Consider the following 14,436-nt stretch of genomic DNA (forward strand, 5'->3'; position numbering starts at 1 on the left):
CAATCATTCTGTGGATCTTGCAGGGCTTTGGGGTCACTGACACCATCTCATACCCAATATTAAAGTCTTGGGATTATTCTAATCCTTCACACCCCCTCATGTAAAATGGTGCCAAATTCTGTGTTTTTTCCTCTTCTGTGACATTATGACTCATTACCCTAATCTAAGGCTCCCATCATCATCATCTAGGTAGTCTCCCAACATACCTTTCTCCTTTTTCTTTCTACTACAATTCTTTATAACGCAAATCTTTCTTACACCTAAATCTGGGTATGTGACTAGAAAAAGTCACATGCATCATCTTTATCCCCATTGCCCTATACATCACATGATCTATTCTAGAATTCTCAATATGGTACATACATGCAGACCCCAATATACACCGATTCTTCAAATACCTAATCATCTTCCTATTTACTATAATTACCCTTGTCTCCGCAAACAATCTTTTCCAACTTTTTATTGGATGAGAAGGAGTAGGAATTATATCCTTCATGATGGTTTGGACGAACTGGTGCAAACACCGCTGACCATTCAAAAACCTTCTCTGACTTCCATCGTCTAAGTAAAATTTAACCAATGGTACCTGATTTTCAAGGTCCTTGACAATCTGGCACAACCTTAATTTCAATTAAAATTGTGCTACATTTCCTTATCTTTCTGTCTCTAGCTCCTGGCACTCCCTCCTTTCCTCTGGGTTTAACCTCTGCCTGTTAAACTCCTACCACCCAGAAGACCTTCATGAAGTCCCTGAAGGGATCAATGCCCTTTCTTTCCCTGCACTTCCCCCAGCTCTTTGAGAGTACTAACTTTATAGATTCATTATATATTATTTCCTATTACAGCTTTTGGCTTATGTATCATGTCCACATAATAGAGAAAGTTTCATGAAGGTAAGGACTATGATTATTGAAACTTATTATCTCCCACAGTTCTAATGCAGTCTACAAACAGCAGACACTTCAATGTTTCCTAAACTGAATTGAAAAAAAATTTAAAACTGCCTTTTTGTTCTGAATCTATTTAAACACAAAATGCAATTATTGTTAATCTCGTATTGTGCTAAAGACAGAAGCCAGGAGATGTGGATACTGTAAGAAACAAGTCACAAAATTTCTTTGGGTGTATTTCATTATCAGCCACAGAAGGACCTTGCATAGAGTTGAGATTCTTTATGACTTTGGCTAAGGTTAAACCTTCTCTCCACTCCAGCTTTGGCAGTCTGGGGAAGCCTCAAGGTTCTCAGAATGTTTTAGAGAAGAATAAAACAGCAACGATTTGTGATAATAAACTGTGGTGTCTATGCCATAGGACTGAGCTTTTATTTCAGAGACTATCTGCATAATCTGTTCTGTTTTCAGCTCTACCTTTTGAATCAGGAGTTGGCAAAGTAAAATGAGTTTTATTTACATTTTAAAGTAAACTTTTATTATATATTAAACTGCAAAGAAACAGTTTTAGCTCACTTCCCAAAAAAATTAGGCTAGTGGGTCAGATTTGGCCCTTGGGCTTCAGATTAGTGATCCCTGGTTTTGAACCTTTGGCTAAGCTGACGATTATGAGAAAGAAAAGTTATTTTTCCTTTTAGCCAGGTTGATAGCCAGTTCAAATAATAACTATACCTAACACTTTTTTGAAAGAAGAGGACAAGGTTTTGAAGACAGAATTTAGTAACTCCCCATGAATTTCAAAAGTGAATAGATATAACAGCATACACACAGTTTTGCCCTGAAAGCTAAGTCGGCCATAGCTAAGATTGTATCAAATTAAACAAAACAATTATTATCACAATGAGATTTACCTATTCCACTTTCTCCCTCTCCATCAAGGACTTCGGGTATTTCTGAAATATACTGATTTTTCTCCTCTTCTGAAGGCACAGCAGTCTAGAGATCCAAATTGAATAAAAAGCAAAATAATGTCCAAACAGAAATCTAGCTTAACTGTAGCTAACACAGAAGTACCAGAAAACGATTCAAAACAAATAGGTGATCATTTTAACATACACAGATTAAAAAAAAAAATCAGTCAAACCTGGTGATATTGATTCAAAAACCAGAAGAAATATCATATATAATTATGAAAGAGATCGCTCACCTTGTTTTCCCATGCTTCATCTATAAAAAAAACATTGTATTTTCTGCTTAAGCCTTAGAGGAGTAACTCCCTAACAAGTGTAGGATGGCCTTGTGCAGAAATTAAGACAAATTTAAATATCAACTAAGTGCCCATCAAAGGCATGGTACTCTAACTGGGTTTGGGGAATGCTGGACTATTAGGCCACATTATAGCTGAAAGGGAGCTTTACTTCCTGTTACAAGTAATTTCAATGAGAGAGAGGATGATTTCTACTTGTAAAAAAAATTAAGTACAACAAAGATAGATGTTATGTACTATTTAAGCATAAGCATATACCCACCCTATTGGTCCAAATAAAGACTACGCTTTCCCCTAAAATGTGGCTTATAATATAATCATAATGTGGCTTGTTTGTCTGCCTTGTTTACAGCCTTCTATGGTATGAGGCAGGAGCTAACTGTGTTATGTTCAGTGCTCTTTCATCCAAATAAATACTCTTTTAGGTTAAGTGACATTATTAACAGCACCTGCCAATGGGAGAGATTCTAAGATTTTTTTTGCTCTGATCAGGAATAGCTTAGGACTATTCCCCCCACAATAGGGACAGCTTTTTTTTTTAATTACCTAAATTTTCTCTTCTATCCTTTACATTTGTGCAATACAAAGAGCCACCCTATATAATAAAACTGTTTTTAAAGGAAAAAAAATTGGCAAAACTGATTACATGCAATGTTTTACACTTACAAATTCCCTACTTTTACATAGTTCTGTAAGACTGAGGTCTTCTTATATCTCTTCCTCGGGATCAAGCTTATTTGTAATATTGCAATATTCATTTCCAAATGTTATGTGGTGATTTCCTTCCATTTGCATTGCTTTAGTACAAATATTTTCTTTGTGCATTTTGTCAATATTATTTTTCTGGCTCTCCTTACTTCATTTAGCATCAGTTCATATGTTTTCTGACTTTTTCATATTATGCATGTATAACGACACACATTTTTAATAGCACAGCACTTCGTCAATATACTCATGTGTCACAATTTGTTTAGCCATTGCTCAATCAATAGGCATCTACCGTTTTCAATTCTCGGCTACCACAAAAAATGCTGCTATAATTATTTTGGCACACATGGAGCCTTTTTTTTTGTTTGGTACCTCCTCGTGATGAGCAGAACTACTTCTGGATCAAAGAATACGGACATCTTAGTACTCAAAAAGTGGCTTCTAAGACTATGCATAGCTACTACATCCCTCACTTATCCCATTTCACAACAGTAATTTTGTTGACATGATCATTTTGTATAATTATCTTCAATATATGCTACTTTTTTCTCTTTCAAATGTATTTTATTTTAAGGGGAATAATCTATATTTGGACCAATTTGGTATATGGTGAAATAATGTTACACTATTATTATTTAGAATAATAGAATCCCCAGCCATACCTCAGTTTCCAAGTTAGTTTTCTGTTCTAATCCTTCCAAAACATTTGGTAGAGTCTCTCTACTGCCTAATGAAATAGAAAATATTAAACCAATTTAAGAATTAAATTTTGAAATATTCTATGAAGAAAATAAAAGCAGGTAAGTTATATCAGTAGGCAGATACAAATTTGCTTAGTTGTCTTTTGCTTTGATACAAGTATTTAAAAAGAAAAACATGGGGTGAAAATATTCCTATTCATATTTATGTAATACTTTACAAAATACTTTCTTCACATTATCTTTGTGAAGTTGGTGGGTACTAGGTAAATATAACCGTATCACTTTTACAGATAAAAGATCAAAACTTAGGACCTCACCCAGTCACAGACCTATTAAGGAGGAGAGATGGCACTGGAAGCTGGGCCTCTTGACTTCGTCTCACTGCTCCTTTCACTCTACGGTGCTGCATCTAGAAATATATTTTAAACTAACATGCTCTGATTCTTTTCTAAATTCCACTTGGCATAAGGAAGTCATTAAAAATTAGGTCAGAGATAAAGAGAACTACCCAGAGGAAATGTCAGGGCCTCAATTTCCTCATCTGTAAAATGGTAGATTTAGTCTATGAGATCTAAAAGATTCTTTCCAACACTAAAATTCAACTTTTTTTTTCTATCCAAAGCAATAATAATGGGAATCATGCAAGGAGAGAGAGTTTTGAAATGACAGAAGTTCCTAGTTAGTCTATGTGAAGAAAGCTGGAATTAATTTACAACTTTTCTCTCATCTTCAGATAAACTATGATAGCAAAAAAAAAAAAAAAAAAAAGAGTAATAATAATTAAAAAAAGAAAAAAATTAATTCATTTTAACTTACCATTAAACTCAGGTTTTTTGAATATGCATCATGATTAAACTAAATTGATCTTTACATAAATCTTCATTAACTAAGACCTGAACAAAGATTAGGACTAGATATACTACTACAGAATTATGAAAAGGGCTTCTCTAGAAAGTTAAGATGACAAACAAGGTTGTAGTTTCAAGTATTTGAAGAAAAATGTTTTTTAGCACCTCATAAGTACTCAGTGACTGAGCGAATTACATATCACCCATATCTATTCATTAAAACAAATTGCCTAAGAAACTCTAATCTGTAACACTATTACTTTATGATAATAGTAATTCATAAAGCTGTATTTCCTTCAAAAGGAATCTCTAGGGGCAGCTGGATGGCGCAGTGAAGTCAGGAGGACCCAAGTTCATATCTGGTCTCAGACCCTTAACACTTTCTAGCTGTGTGACCCTGAACAAGTCACTTAACCACAATTGCCTCAGCAAAAAAAAAAAAAAAAGAATCTATAATTCAGACTATCTTCTCTTTCAACAGTATAAATTATTGAGGTTTTACTTTAGAATGGATACAATTAGCTTAAGTAGAGCATGGAATGATTCTATAACCATTTCTAAGCAAATATTAAGATTATAGAGAATTAACTTAGTACATGGCAGGGAGTTTGTACCAGGTGCAGGAGCCACAGATTAAAAAATGAGACAAGCCCCTGTGGTTCCAGAGTTTAGATTCCAATTTTGTGAGATAAAAGTCATGGATAAATAAACTCACTTGGCAGGAGGCAGAAGTACAAACTGGAGGAACCCCGAACAATCTATCCAAGGAGATGGCATTTGAAGGGCACCGAGTTCTAAGAGCTGGAGGTCTGGAAAGAAAACCTGAGGTCTGGCAAGATAGCCTGGCAACGGGATAGGGACTGGCAAGGTGGACAAAACACCTGATAAAACACTCTTGTTTTATGCCTACGACAAACCTGGAAAAGAAGTATTACTATCAACCCCATTTCAGAGGATGAAGCTGAGGCAGCCATCAAGTGGCTTACCCAGGGTCACACGGTTTCTAAAGCTAGATATGAATTGAGACCTTCCTGAATTTTGGCCCACCATTCTATTACTCTCACCATCTAGCTGAAGATGGCAGACAAGCCTGTCACGTACCAAGGAAAGGTCATCGGTCAGAATGAGCAAATAAGATGCCAGAGAGGAGTCTGTCTGATTCTCACAGCTGGCTATCTCCCTCTTACAAGAAAATGAGAGCTCTCGGCTCTGATTTGACCTCACCATCCAACTGCTCGACCCCATTTCCCTGAGCAGATAGTTCCTTCAATTCTCTCCTTTCTCTAATCTGCACCTTCTCCCTATCTTCCGGTTCCTTCCCTACTGCCTTTACAAATATGAAAACAAAAACACCAACCAAAAAAACCAACACTTCACAAAAAACAAGTCTCTGTCACTCTTTGCAACCTGGCTGGCTTCCAATATCAATCACCTGAAATGGGTCTTTTCAAGTTATTATTTAGCACATGTGACGATCTTTGTTCGGTCCACGCCAAAAAAGGAACATTTCTATATACATGATAGAGACAGGATAAGAAATGCTTACATCAAGGACAATGTGTAATAAAACTCTGTTAGTTTCAAAACTGTCTCATTTGTCTTTGCTTCCATCTGTTCTCTTCTCTGCCACCTCTGAAATGTTTCAAAGGCCCCTTTTTGGGTCTATGGCTACATCCAAATCCCTCCCAACCCTCAGCCCTCTTCAGGCAGAGAATTTCTACATTTTATAGAAGTATCTGTGTAACCAGATCTAATTGGATTGTCACAACAACCGTAAGGCAGGCAGAGCCAGTTATTTTATAGAGTGCCTAAGGTCACACATTAAGAACAAAGCAGTTAGAACTCTGATATTCCAAAGGCAGTGCTTTGAATCGGTCATCACTGAGGACTAATATAATTTTTAAGCCCATTTCTGTCTCAAGCCTCTATTTAGAAAAATATTGCCAAGAGCTATTAAGAGAATTTAATGTTGGAAACCGTTAAATAGCTTTACATTCAAAACTGGTGAAAGAGAAGTATGGTGTTAGATAACTGGAAACTAGCCATATAATCACAAGTGTCACTCCTAACTGTTTATGAAGTATAGGCCATCAGTCACCTCATTTGATCCTCCCAACACTGTTGTGAAATACTTATGTGTCTGTTAGTATTATTTCCACTTTAAAAATGAAGAAATGGAAAATCAGAGCAGTCAAGTGACTCAGTTTAAGTACAGCGAACAGAATGTTAGACAACACTCAAAGGACCTTAAAGATCTGCTAATTTAATCCCATCATTCTACATAAGAGGAAATGAGGAATTAGATGTTAATTTGCCTAAATTTACAGTCTATTAGTGGAAGATGAGATTAGGCTTGACTAAGTTTAAGTCTGCTATGTTTTATAAAGCATCATATCTGTACAAAGACACTTATGTAAGTATCTTGGATATGATTATTTTAAAACTGTAGTAAAAATTTTCTAACTATATTTTAATAAGTAGTTGCCATAGCAGAGAGTGCTGGCCTTGCAGTCAGGGAGTCCTAGATTTGATTTCTGTCTAATACTTCAGAATCCTCACTGAGTCATTTAACTACAATCTACCTAAGGCAACTTCTTAGGTCTTGCTACGTCACAGACTGCTGCATTCTACTCATGACATTTTCTAAAAATACATTCTTACCTGCAAGATGCACAACTTCTACAGAAGAAATGTCAATTCCAACGTCGTCTTCCACCTTAACCGAGTCCTGTAGGCCATCATAGTCGCTAGTGTTTTCTACTGTAGCTTCAAAAATTAGTTCAGTATCATCACTGCTATGTATGGTTATGCCATTATCCCACATAGGGGCCAAGAGAGGAGCATGTTCACCACAAGGAGAAATTGTGGCTCTAGAAAGACTATTTTCTGACTCCAGGTCACTAATACACTCAGGGTTTTCAGTTTTCAAGTAGTCTTTGTGCTTTATTTCGTCATAAGGAATAGCAGAAAGCTCTGCTGTTACTTCTTTGGCATCTGGCACATCTTCAAGTTTTTCAGCACTGACATTTACTGCCTCAGAAGAACAAATACTGATTATAATGTCTTTAGTAACATCTTCAGACATTTCTTTAAGACTGCTCTGATTTACCAGCAAGTTCTCAGCTGTTTCTGTAACAATGACTGAGGTATCCCTTATTGAACTGCTTGTAGCAGCACCATTTCCAATTTCCCTTTCTTCAGCATGAATACTTTTGTCATCTATATTTACAGAGCTGAAGGAGCCATCGTTTTCTTCTCCCTGTGGGAGCTCATTATCTGAAGAACTCTCATACTCTTCAAAATTTACCGGTATCAAGGAACTAGTCTCTTTTTCTTTTATAACTAGGCTGGGGCTTTGAAAGTCCTCATTTTCAACAACTATGCTTGGCATGGGAACCTCACATTCTCTTCCTTTTTCAGGTGTCAGCACAGAAGAGCCCTCACCTCCTTCAGCACCTACTGCAGCGGACTCAGTTGTCTCCTGTTTGTCTAGGCTGGTCACAACCACTATGTATTCCTCGGTCGTGCTCGTGGAGATGAGGGCACCATCATTTATTTCTTCTGCTATTGTGAGAGTAAGTCTACTCTCATTCTGTGGGACTGTGCTGGTCATGACTACTTCGCATTCCTCAGTAGTACTCGTGGAGATCATGGACATGTCATTGATTTCCTCCACTGTCCTGACAGGGGGATGATCTTCGCTCTCCGGGGCTGCACTGGATACCGGTCCCTCACAATCTTCCCCTGAGCTGGTGGAGATTAAAGCACTCCCATCTTTTTCTTCTATTATCGTGGCAGGATGTTCATTTTCCCTTTCAACGACCTCACTAGATACAGGCCCCTCGCATTCTTCTGTTATACTTGTAGAGATGAGTGCACACTCATCTTTTTCATCTTTGCTGGTGGAAGCAAGATGCCTTTCGAGTTCTGAGGTTGCACTGGACATAGGTGCCTCATAATCTTCGGTAGCTACAGAGATCAGATTTTCATTTCTTTCTTCGGTTGTGGCAGCAGGGTGCTTGATCTCATAATTTTCAATAGTTGCACTGGACATAGGTGCATCAAACTCCTCCAGGATGCTGGTGGAAATCATAGCACACTCATCCTTTTCTGTTTTCCCAGCAGCAGGAAGCTGACTCGGATCTTCTATAACTGCACTGGGCATTGGTGCTTCAAATTCTTCAATTTCTATGGCAATCCCATTATTTTCTTTGATTCCTACTGTACTGCAATGACTTACATTACCGTCTACAACTGTACTTAGTAAAGGAATATGATAATCATCTGAAGTGCTGGTAGAAATCATCAAACCTTTACTACTGCTCTCGCTGCCAACAAAAATACTCTGGTTTTTCTTATCCTCGCTGGCCACAATGGAGAGATCATCATCTTTTTCACTTGCTGGAACAATGTGTTCAACTTCGTATTCTGGGACTGCTTCAGATACTAGAATCTCGTCACTTTCAATGACACCAGTGGAAATCGTGGCATCTTCATCTTTTTCTTCACCTGTGAGCTGACCATCATGATCATTTGCAGCTATACTGGTCATGGGACCATCATATTCTTCGGTATCCATAGGGATTAGCGCCATGTCAGCCTTTTCTGAAACTGCACTGGTCACACTGCTTTCAACAATCTCTTTTGCACTCGAGTAGATCATTCCATGTTTTGTTTCTTTCTCTGCACTAGTCATACTATCAACCCCACTTTCATTTGCATTTACAACAGCCATACCTGACTCAGCTTCTACATGCTCAACAACAGTACAGATCACCAAGTTTTCACCTTCAGCACTCAGACAAGTTGAGGTACCTTCAACCTCTTCCTCTATTCCGGTGCATATTAAAGTATTCCCAACTTCATTCCCTCTGCCTGTACTAGTAACAACACCCTCATCCTCTTCATCATCTTCTTTTGCACCTGTGCTGGTCACAACGCCTTCATCATCACATGGCCCAACAGCAATTAAGGTGATATTAGTGACTTCTTTGGCCACCGTGCTGTCCATTGTACTCTCTCCATTTTCTTCTGATTCAGAGCTTATTGGAAAGCCTTCACTGCTATCTTCAGATCCTGTACAACTTGCGGCCCCCTCTCCTTCTTCTGTAATTCCTGTGCTGGTGACTGCACTTTCCCCTTCTGTACCATCATTTACAGAATCTTCACCTTCTTGGTTGGCACTTACCCCGGCCGTGGCATCGTTATCTACTACTGTCACACCAGCACCAGTAACCATGCTCTCTTCCTGTGCCTCTCCATCAGTCACTGAACAAATGACAAAGTTATCATTTCTTCCTTCCAGTCCTGTACATGTCACAGTACCCTCAGTTTCTTTTTGGGGACCCATTCTGGTCATACTTCTCTGGAACTCCTCTACATCTTGACTATTTAGAGAGCCCTCTGTTACTTCTGTGCCTGCACTTGTTACAGCTCCATCACTTTCTACTTCACTTATACAAGTAACGGTACCTCTGACAACTCCTGAATTTCTGCTTGATGAACCAGAGCCTGCACTTGTAACAGCATCATCTTTTTCTTCGATCTCAGCACTATTTACATTATCCTCCATTTTCACTGTGTGAGCTCCGCCAGAGTCTTTATCTCTATCTTCTGCATCAGTGCATTCTCCACCTTCTCCTTCCTTGGTACTGGTGAGTAAAGTCTCACTTTCAGCAAATCCCTCAGTCACACCCCCACCTTCTTCAGCTGCCGCCACCACAGTACATTCGTTAGCTTCTGCCGAGAGAGGAGCGTGGTTCTCTGCAGCACATGGATCTGTTACGAAGCCTTCGTCTGCCTCGATGCTTGTACAGAACATGGAAGTCTCCCTTTCTTCTCTGCCTGTGGAAGTTGCTGTGGCATCGCCTGCCTTGATGGAATCTATGGTCACCGCTTCACCTTTCTCTTCTGTACTAGTGGCAATAGCAACTTTTTCCACTTTACTAATCCCTACTGCAATGGTTTCAGTTGTTTCTTTTCTTTGGTGTAGAGGAATGAATCCAGTACCTCCTGCACTGGTGCCTACCTCACTATTTTCATTCTTTCCTTCAACAACAGTTGTCACATTTTCAGCTTCTTTTCTGTTTGTGCTTGTATTTTCTGTAGCTTCCACACTTAGAGTACCTTTTTCTAGAGTTGGCTCTCTATCAAAATCAGCACATTCTTCTTTCTCTTCGGTATTTACAACAGCATTTGTATCTTGTTCAGAACTAGTGTCTAGAATTACACCATCATTTTCCTTATCAATTACTTTTGTCAAATCAAATTCTGTTGAATTAACACCCTCATTATTCATAATATTAGTTTCCAAGGTATCTTGAGACACTGAGCACTTTTCTTTTTCTAATTCACCACCATTGTTTTCTCTTGTTGGCTGACTTGTGAAAGAACTGTCCCCATGTTCCATGTGGCTGCTACTTAACTCAGTGGTTTCAAAGTGGACTATACATGAAGGGTTTGCTGCTTCACATTCCAAAATAGTTCTTTCCTCAGGTGAAAAACTTCTACTTAAATGATGACAGTCTTTTTCAGCTTCACCAGCTGTAGAAATTAAGCACTGTGAGGGGTCTGTTGCTATGGAATGTTTAAAGGTTGGTTCTCCTTCAGTGGAAGTACTGAGTAATGGAGTAAAAGTTTCCTCACTGGGTTTGGTTATGCTCGTAACATTCTTCTTTGTGTCAGCATTTTCTAAAAGGACATTTTGCAAAATTCCATGACTGATCTCAAGGTCTGTACCCACTTGATGTGCTGCTCCCTGAAGGGATGCTCTCTCTTCAGAATTCTGCTTGGATAAAAGGCCTGGAACATTCATTTTCTTAGCAAGGGTACTTTCATATTCAATATTCTTTTCAGAATTACTGCCAGATGTTGACTGATGTTCTGATTTAAAGGTGGAATCTACTGGTTTTATATCACTTGCAATAGTTCTTAATTCATCACTTGTAACGAGGGGCGAAGTTTTAAGTTTCACATTTTCAGATTCAACCTCTTGCCCTGGGGTAATACTGCTTTTGTCTTGGGTTTTAGAGACTTCAAGAACATTTATGAAGATCTGTTCTGCATCAACTTCCATTGGTTCTTGCTCAGGAATTACTAAGTTATCGGTACATTTTTTTGGTTTCTGAAGAGAGGGAATATTGTCTACTGACAACTTCTCCTCTCCTTTAGTGGACTCTTGTGATGACAAACTTCCTCTCCGATTTTCACAGAGCCTTCTAAATTTCTTTTCCATGACTAAACTATTGCATTTTGCCTTTTCGTGGTTATTTTCAATTTCTTTACCATCCTTCTCATCTGATTTGTTTTCTTCCTTTTTTTTAATTTCCTTACTACCATGCTTTGAGCTTTTACTTTTGTGCCCTTCTGATAATTTCCTCTCAAGCCTAGAACTGGAATCTTTATCACTTTTGTGTTTTTCTTTTGTCAATGCCCTTTCTCCCAAAGGTAACTTAATTCTGTGACTAGAATCTTTCAGTGAGCCATGTGTAGATAAGGATGTGCTTTCAAATTCAGATTCAGCACTAGTTTCTTCTAGAACTTTATCATCACTTTTGGGTTTACGTTGTTTATCAGTATCACTTTCTTCTAAGACTTTTTCTTTGTCAGGCTTTTGAGTAGCTTGTTTTGTGACATTTTCTTGTAATTCTGTTTCATTTGCTTTTGATGGCTTGTGATTTTTTGATTTAGGCTTTAACAAAAACCTATCTTCAACTAAGCTTTTTGTTCTTCTTCGCTCCTTGTGAATGATGTCTTCTGTTTTTAAATTACTATCTGAATTAGTTGATTCCACGTCACACTTATCTTCTGAATAATTTTCATTTTTTTTCTGAGGTGCATAATTGTGCTGTTTGGAACTTTGGGAGTCTTTCTGAACTTTAGAGTCACTTGACCTTCTTGACTTGTGTTCTGTTTTAACTTTTTCAGCTGAAATATGTCTATCTTTTTTGCTATTTTCTTTACGTACGGTTTCATCAGTTTTTATAGCATATTCAGAAACTGCTTTTCCATCTTTGCTAAATATTGCTATTTTTCGTTCATTCTTATGTTTACTTTTTTTGTCAGATTTATCCTCAGAAGTAAACTTTGGTTGTTGACTCTGCTTTTGAGAATTCTCATCTCCTTTCAAGACTTTCTCAGAAGCATGCAGTTCAGTCTCATCACCTGTTTTATGTACAATTTCTCCTTTATATTTATGTTTTGTGGACAATTTATCTTCTGACAGAGCTTTCTCTTTTTCAGCCTTTTCTCTGTTTGATCTCACTTCCTTCTTAGGAATATTTTTTAAATGCTGTGTTTCAGAATCATCTTTCTTCAGATGTTTTTCATTTTTTAATGTACTTTTTTGTTTCTGAGTTTCTTCAACATTCATCTCAGATTTTTCCAAATGTCTTTTAGCATCTCTCATGTCAGTGTCCTGCTGAGCTCCTTCCATTGGAAAGGAGGTAGATGTCCGTTTTTTCTGTTCCTTTTCCATTTTGGATTCACTTTTGTTTTCATCAACTGAATGTAATGATTCAGAAAGTCTCCGAGCAGGTTTGTTTGTGTCACTTTTGGTATAAATATGCTTCAGTTCCTTTGAAGAAGACACCTTTTCACAATGCTATAAAAGAAAAATATATCTATGAGATACATTTTAAAATGTCCTTTTTTTCATGTAACTACCGCTTCATTTAGGGAGTTGATATTTATGATTTTAGGTCATTAAACTAAAATAATATAATGATGATAGCTATTAATTCATATTGACTTAAAGACTCTATAGGTTTTAATTAGGAATTCCCAATTTAGAGAAGTGTTTTGATGTAGGAGACATCTTTAAAAACTGAATAATGCCAATAGTTCCTATCTTGATTGTAAGTTCAATTAAGATTTTATATGCATGTTTATGTATGTGTATAGACTCCTCTGTATACATGTGTTTATGACCACATACACACATATTATATCTATGCATCCATATACATATATACACATTACATGTAAATTTTACAAATTTTAAAGTACAATATAAATGTCAATTATAAATAAAATCCAAACTTATGTCATAATAGCCAACATTAATTAGGGTTTACTATGTGCTACTTTACAGCTAAGAATTCTCTACTTGCTTTCCTTGTCCCCAGGTGTTAGTAATCTTCTTTTATCTGAGGCAACCAATTAATCTAGCTCACAGTTTTCTTTTATTTACTTATCTTGGTATGTGTTACACAAAGATCTTGGTCAAGTCATTTAAATTTTTCTTAGGTTGTTTCCTCATCTGTAAAATGAGGGCCTTCCAGCTCCAGAACTATGGTCCTGTATTATTCCTCACCCATAGATTCCGCAAAAGGACATATGCTCAAGGACAGGAACTGTTCTGATTTTGATTTCCTAATTCTAGCACTGTCATCCATAGTGAGTTTTTTTTTTTTCATTTTTTTAGCAAATGCTTGATTCAAGAGATAGTAAAAAGCTTTAAAGGAAATTCATTTCAATATGATTTCAGTATAGATTAAAATGTAAACTAATTTCTTTTTTAAGTACCCAAAATTTGGGAGCAAGTTCAATGAGCTGATTTAAGATCTGTTTGTTTCATAGTCTTAATGTCTTTATGCAGAATTCTTTTCTCTCTCTCTCAAAATATTACTGCCTTTCTAACCCAGTTTTGGGAATAAAACAACATGGGGTGACATTCACATATTTGTTGGACAATGTTTCTTGTATTAAACAAAATATATGCATAAAAAAATTATCTATCCCCTTGCAAATTTTTTCCCCTTATTAACTCATTTGCTTTTACAAGCATTACTGGGCACATAATAGCTGTTCTAATAAACACTTGACAACTCATATTCTTAAAGGGTGCAACAAAAAGCAAATTTAATTCCTCATTCATTATAAAAACTTTGAAAATGATTTCATTTGAATAAATTTTAGTTCATAATTTTTGATCAAAGTACTACTTTCTTTAAGGCACTCAGAATTTGATTCAACAAAACAATATAGCAAACACAGTAACATTCACAGGAATTATCTTTATA

At 37.0% G+C, this 14,436-nt stretch overlaps 1 protein-coding gene across 5 annotated transcripts in view; it reads right to left on the minus strand.

Moving 5' to 3' along the window:
* BOD1L1 (biorientation of chromosomes in cell division 1 like 1) overlaps window positions 1–14,436 on the minus strand; it is a 59,695-nt gene that overhangs the window by 25,523 nt on the left and 19,736 nt on the right. For 3 of the 5 annotated variants that reach the window (XM_051966542.1, XM_051966539.1, XM_051966538.1), the window contains exons 10-12: window positions 7,076–13,016; window positions 3,528–3,592; window positions 1,802–1,886 (exon numbers count right to left, since the gene is read on the minus strand). In XM_051966542.1, coding sequence (XP_051822502.1) covers window positions 1,802–1,886; window positions 3,528–3,592; window positions 7,076–13,016 — 6,091 coding nt within the window. The remainder of the gene's footprint in view (window positions 1–1,801; window positions 1,887–3,527; window positions 3,593–7,075; window positions 13,017–14,436) is intronic. The other 2 variants (XR_007948417.1, XM_051966540.1) reach the window with 2 other exon arrangements.

This window comes from Antechinus flavipes, chromosome 6, assembly GCF_016432865.1.
Source record: "Antechinus flavipes isolate AdamAnt ecotype Samford, QLD, Australia chromosome 6, AdamAnt_v2, whole genome shotgun sequence".
Classification (NCBI taxonomy): Eukaryota; Metazoa; Chordata; class Mammalia; order Dasyuromorphia; family Dasyuridae; genus Antechinus; species Antechinus flavipes.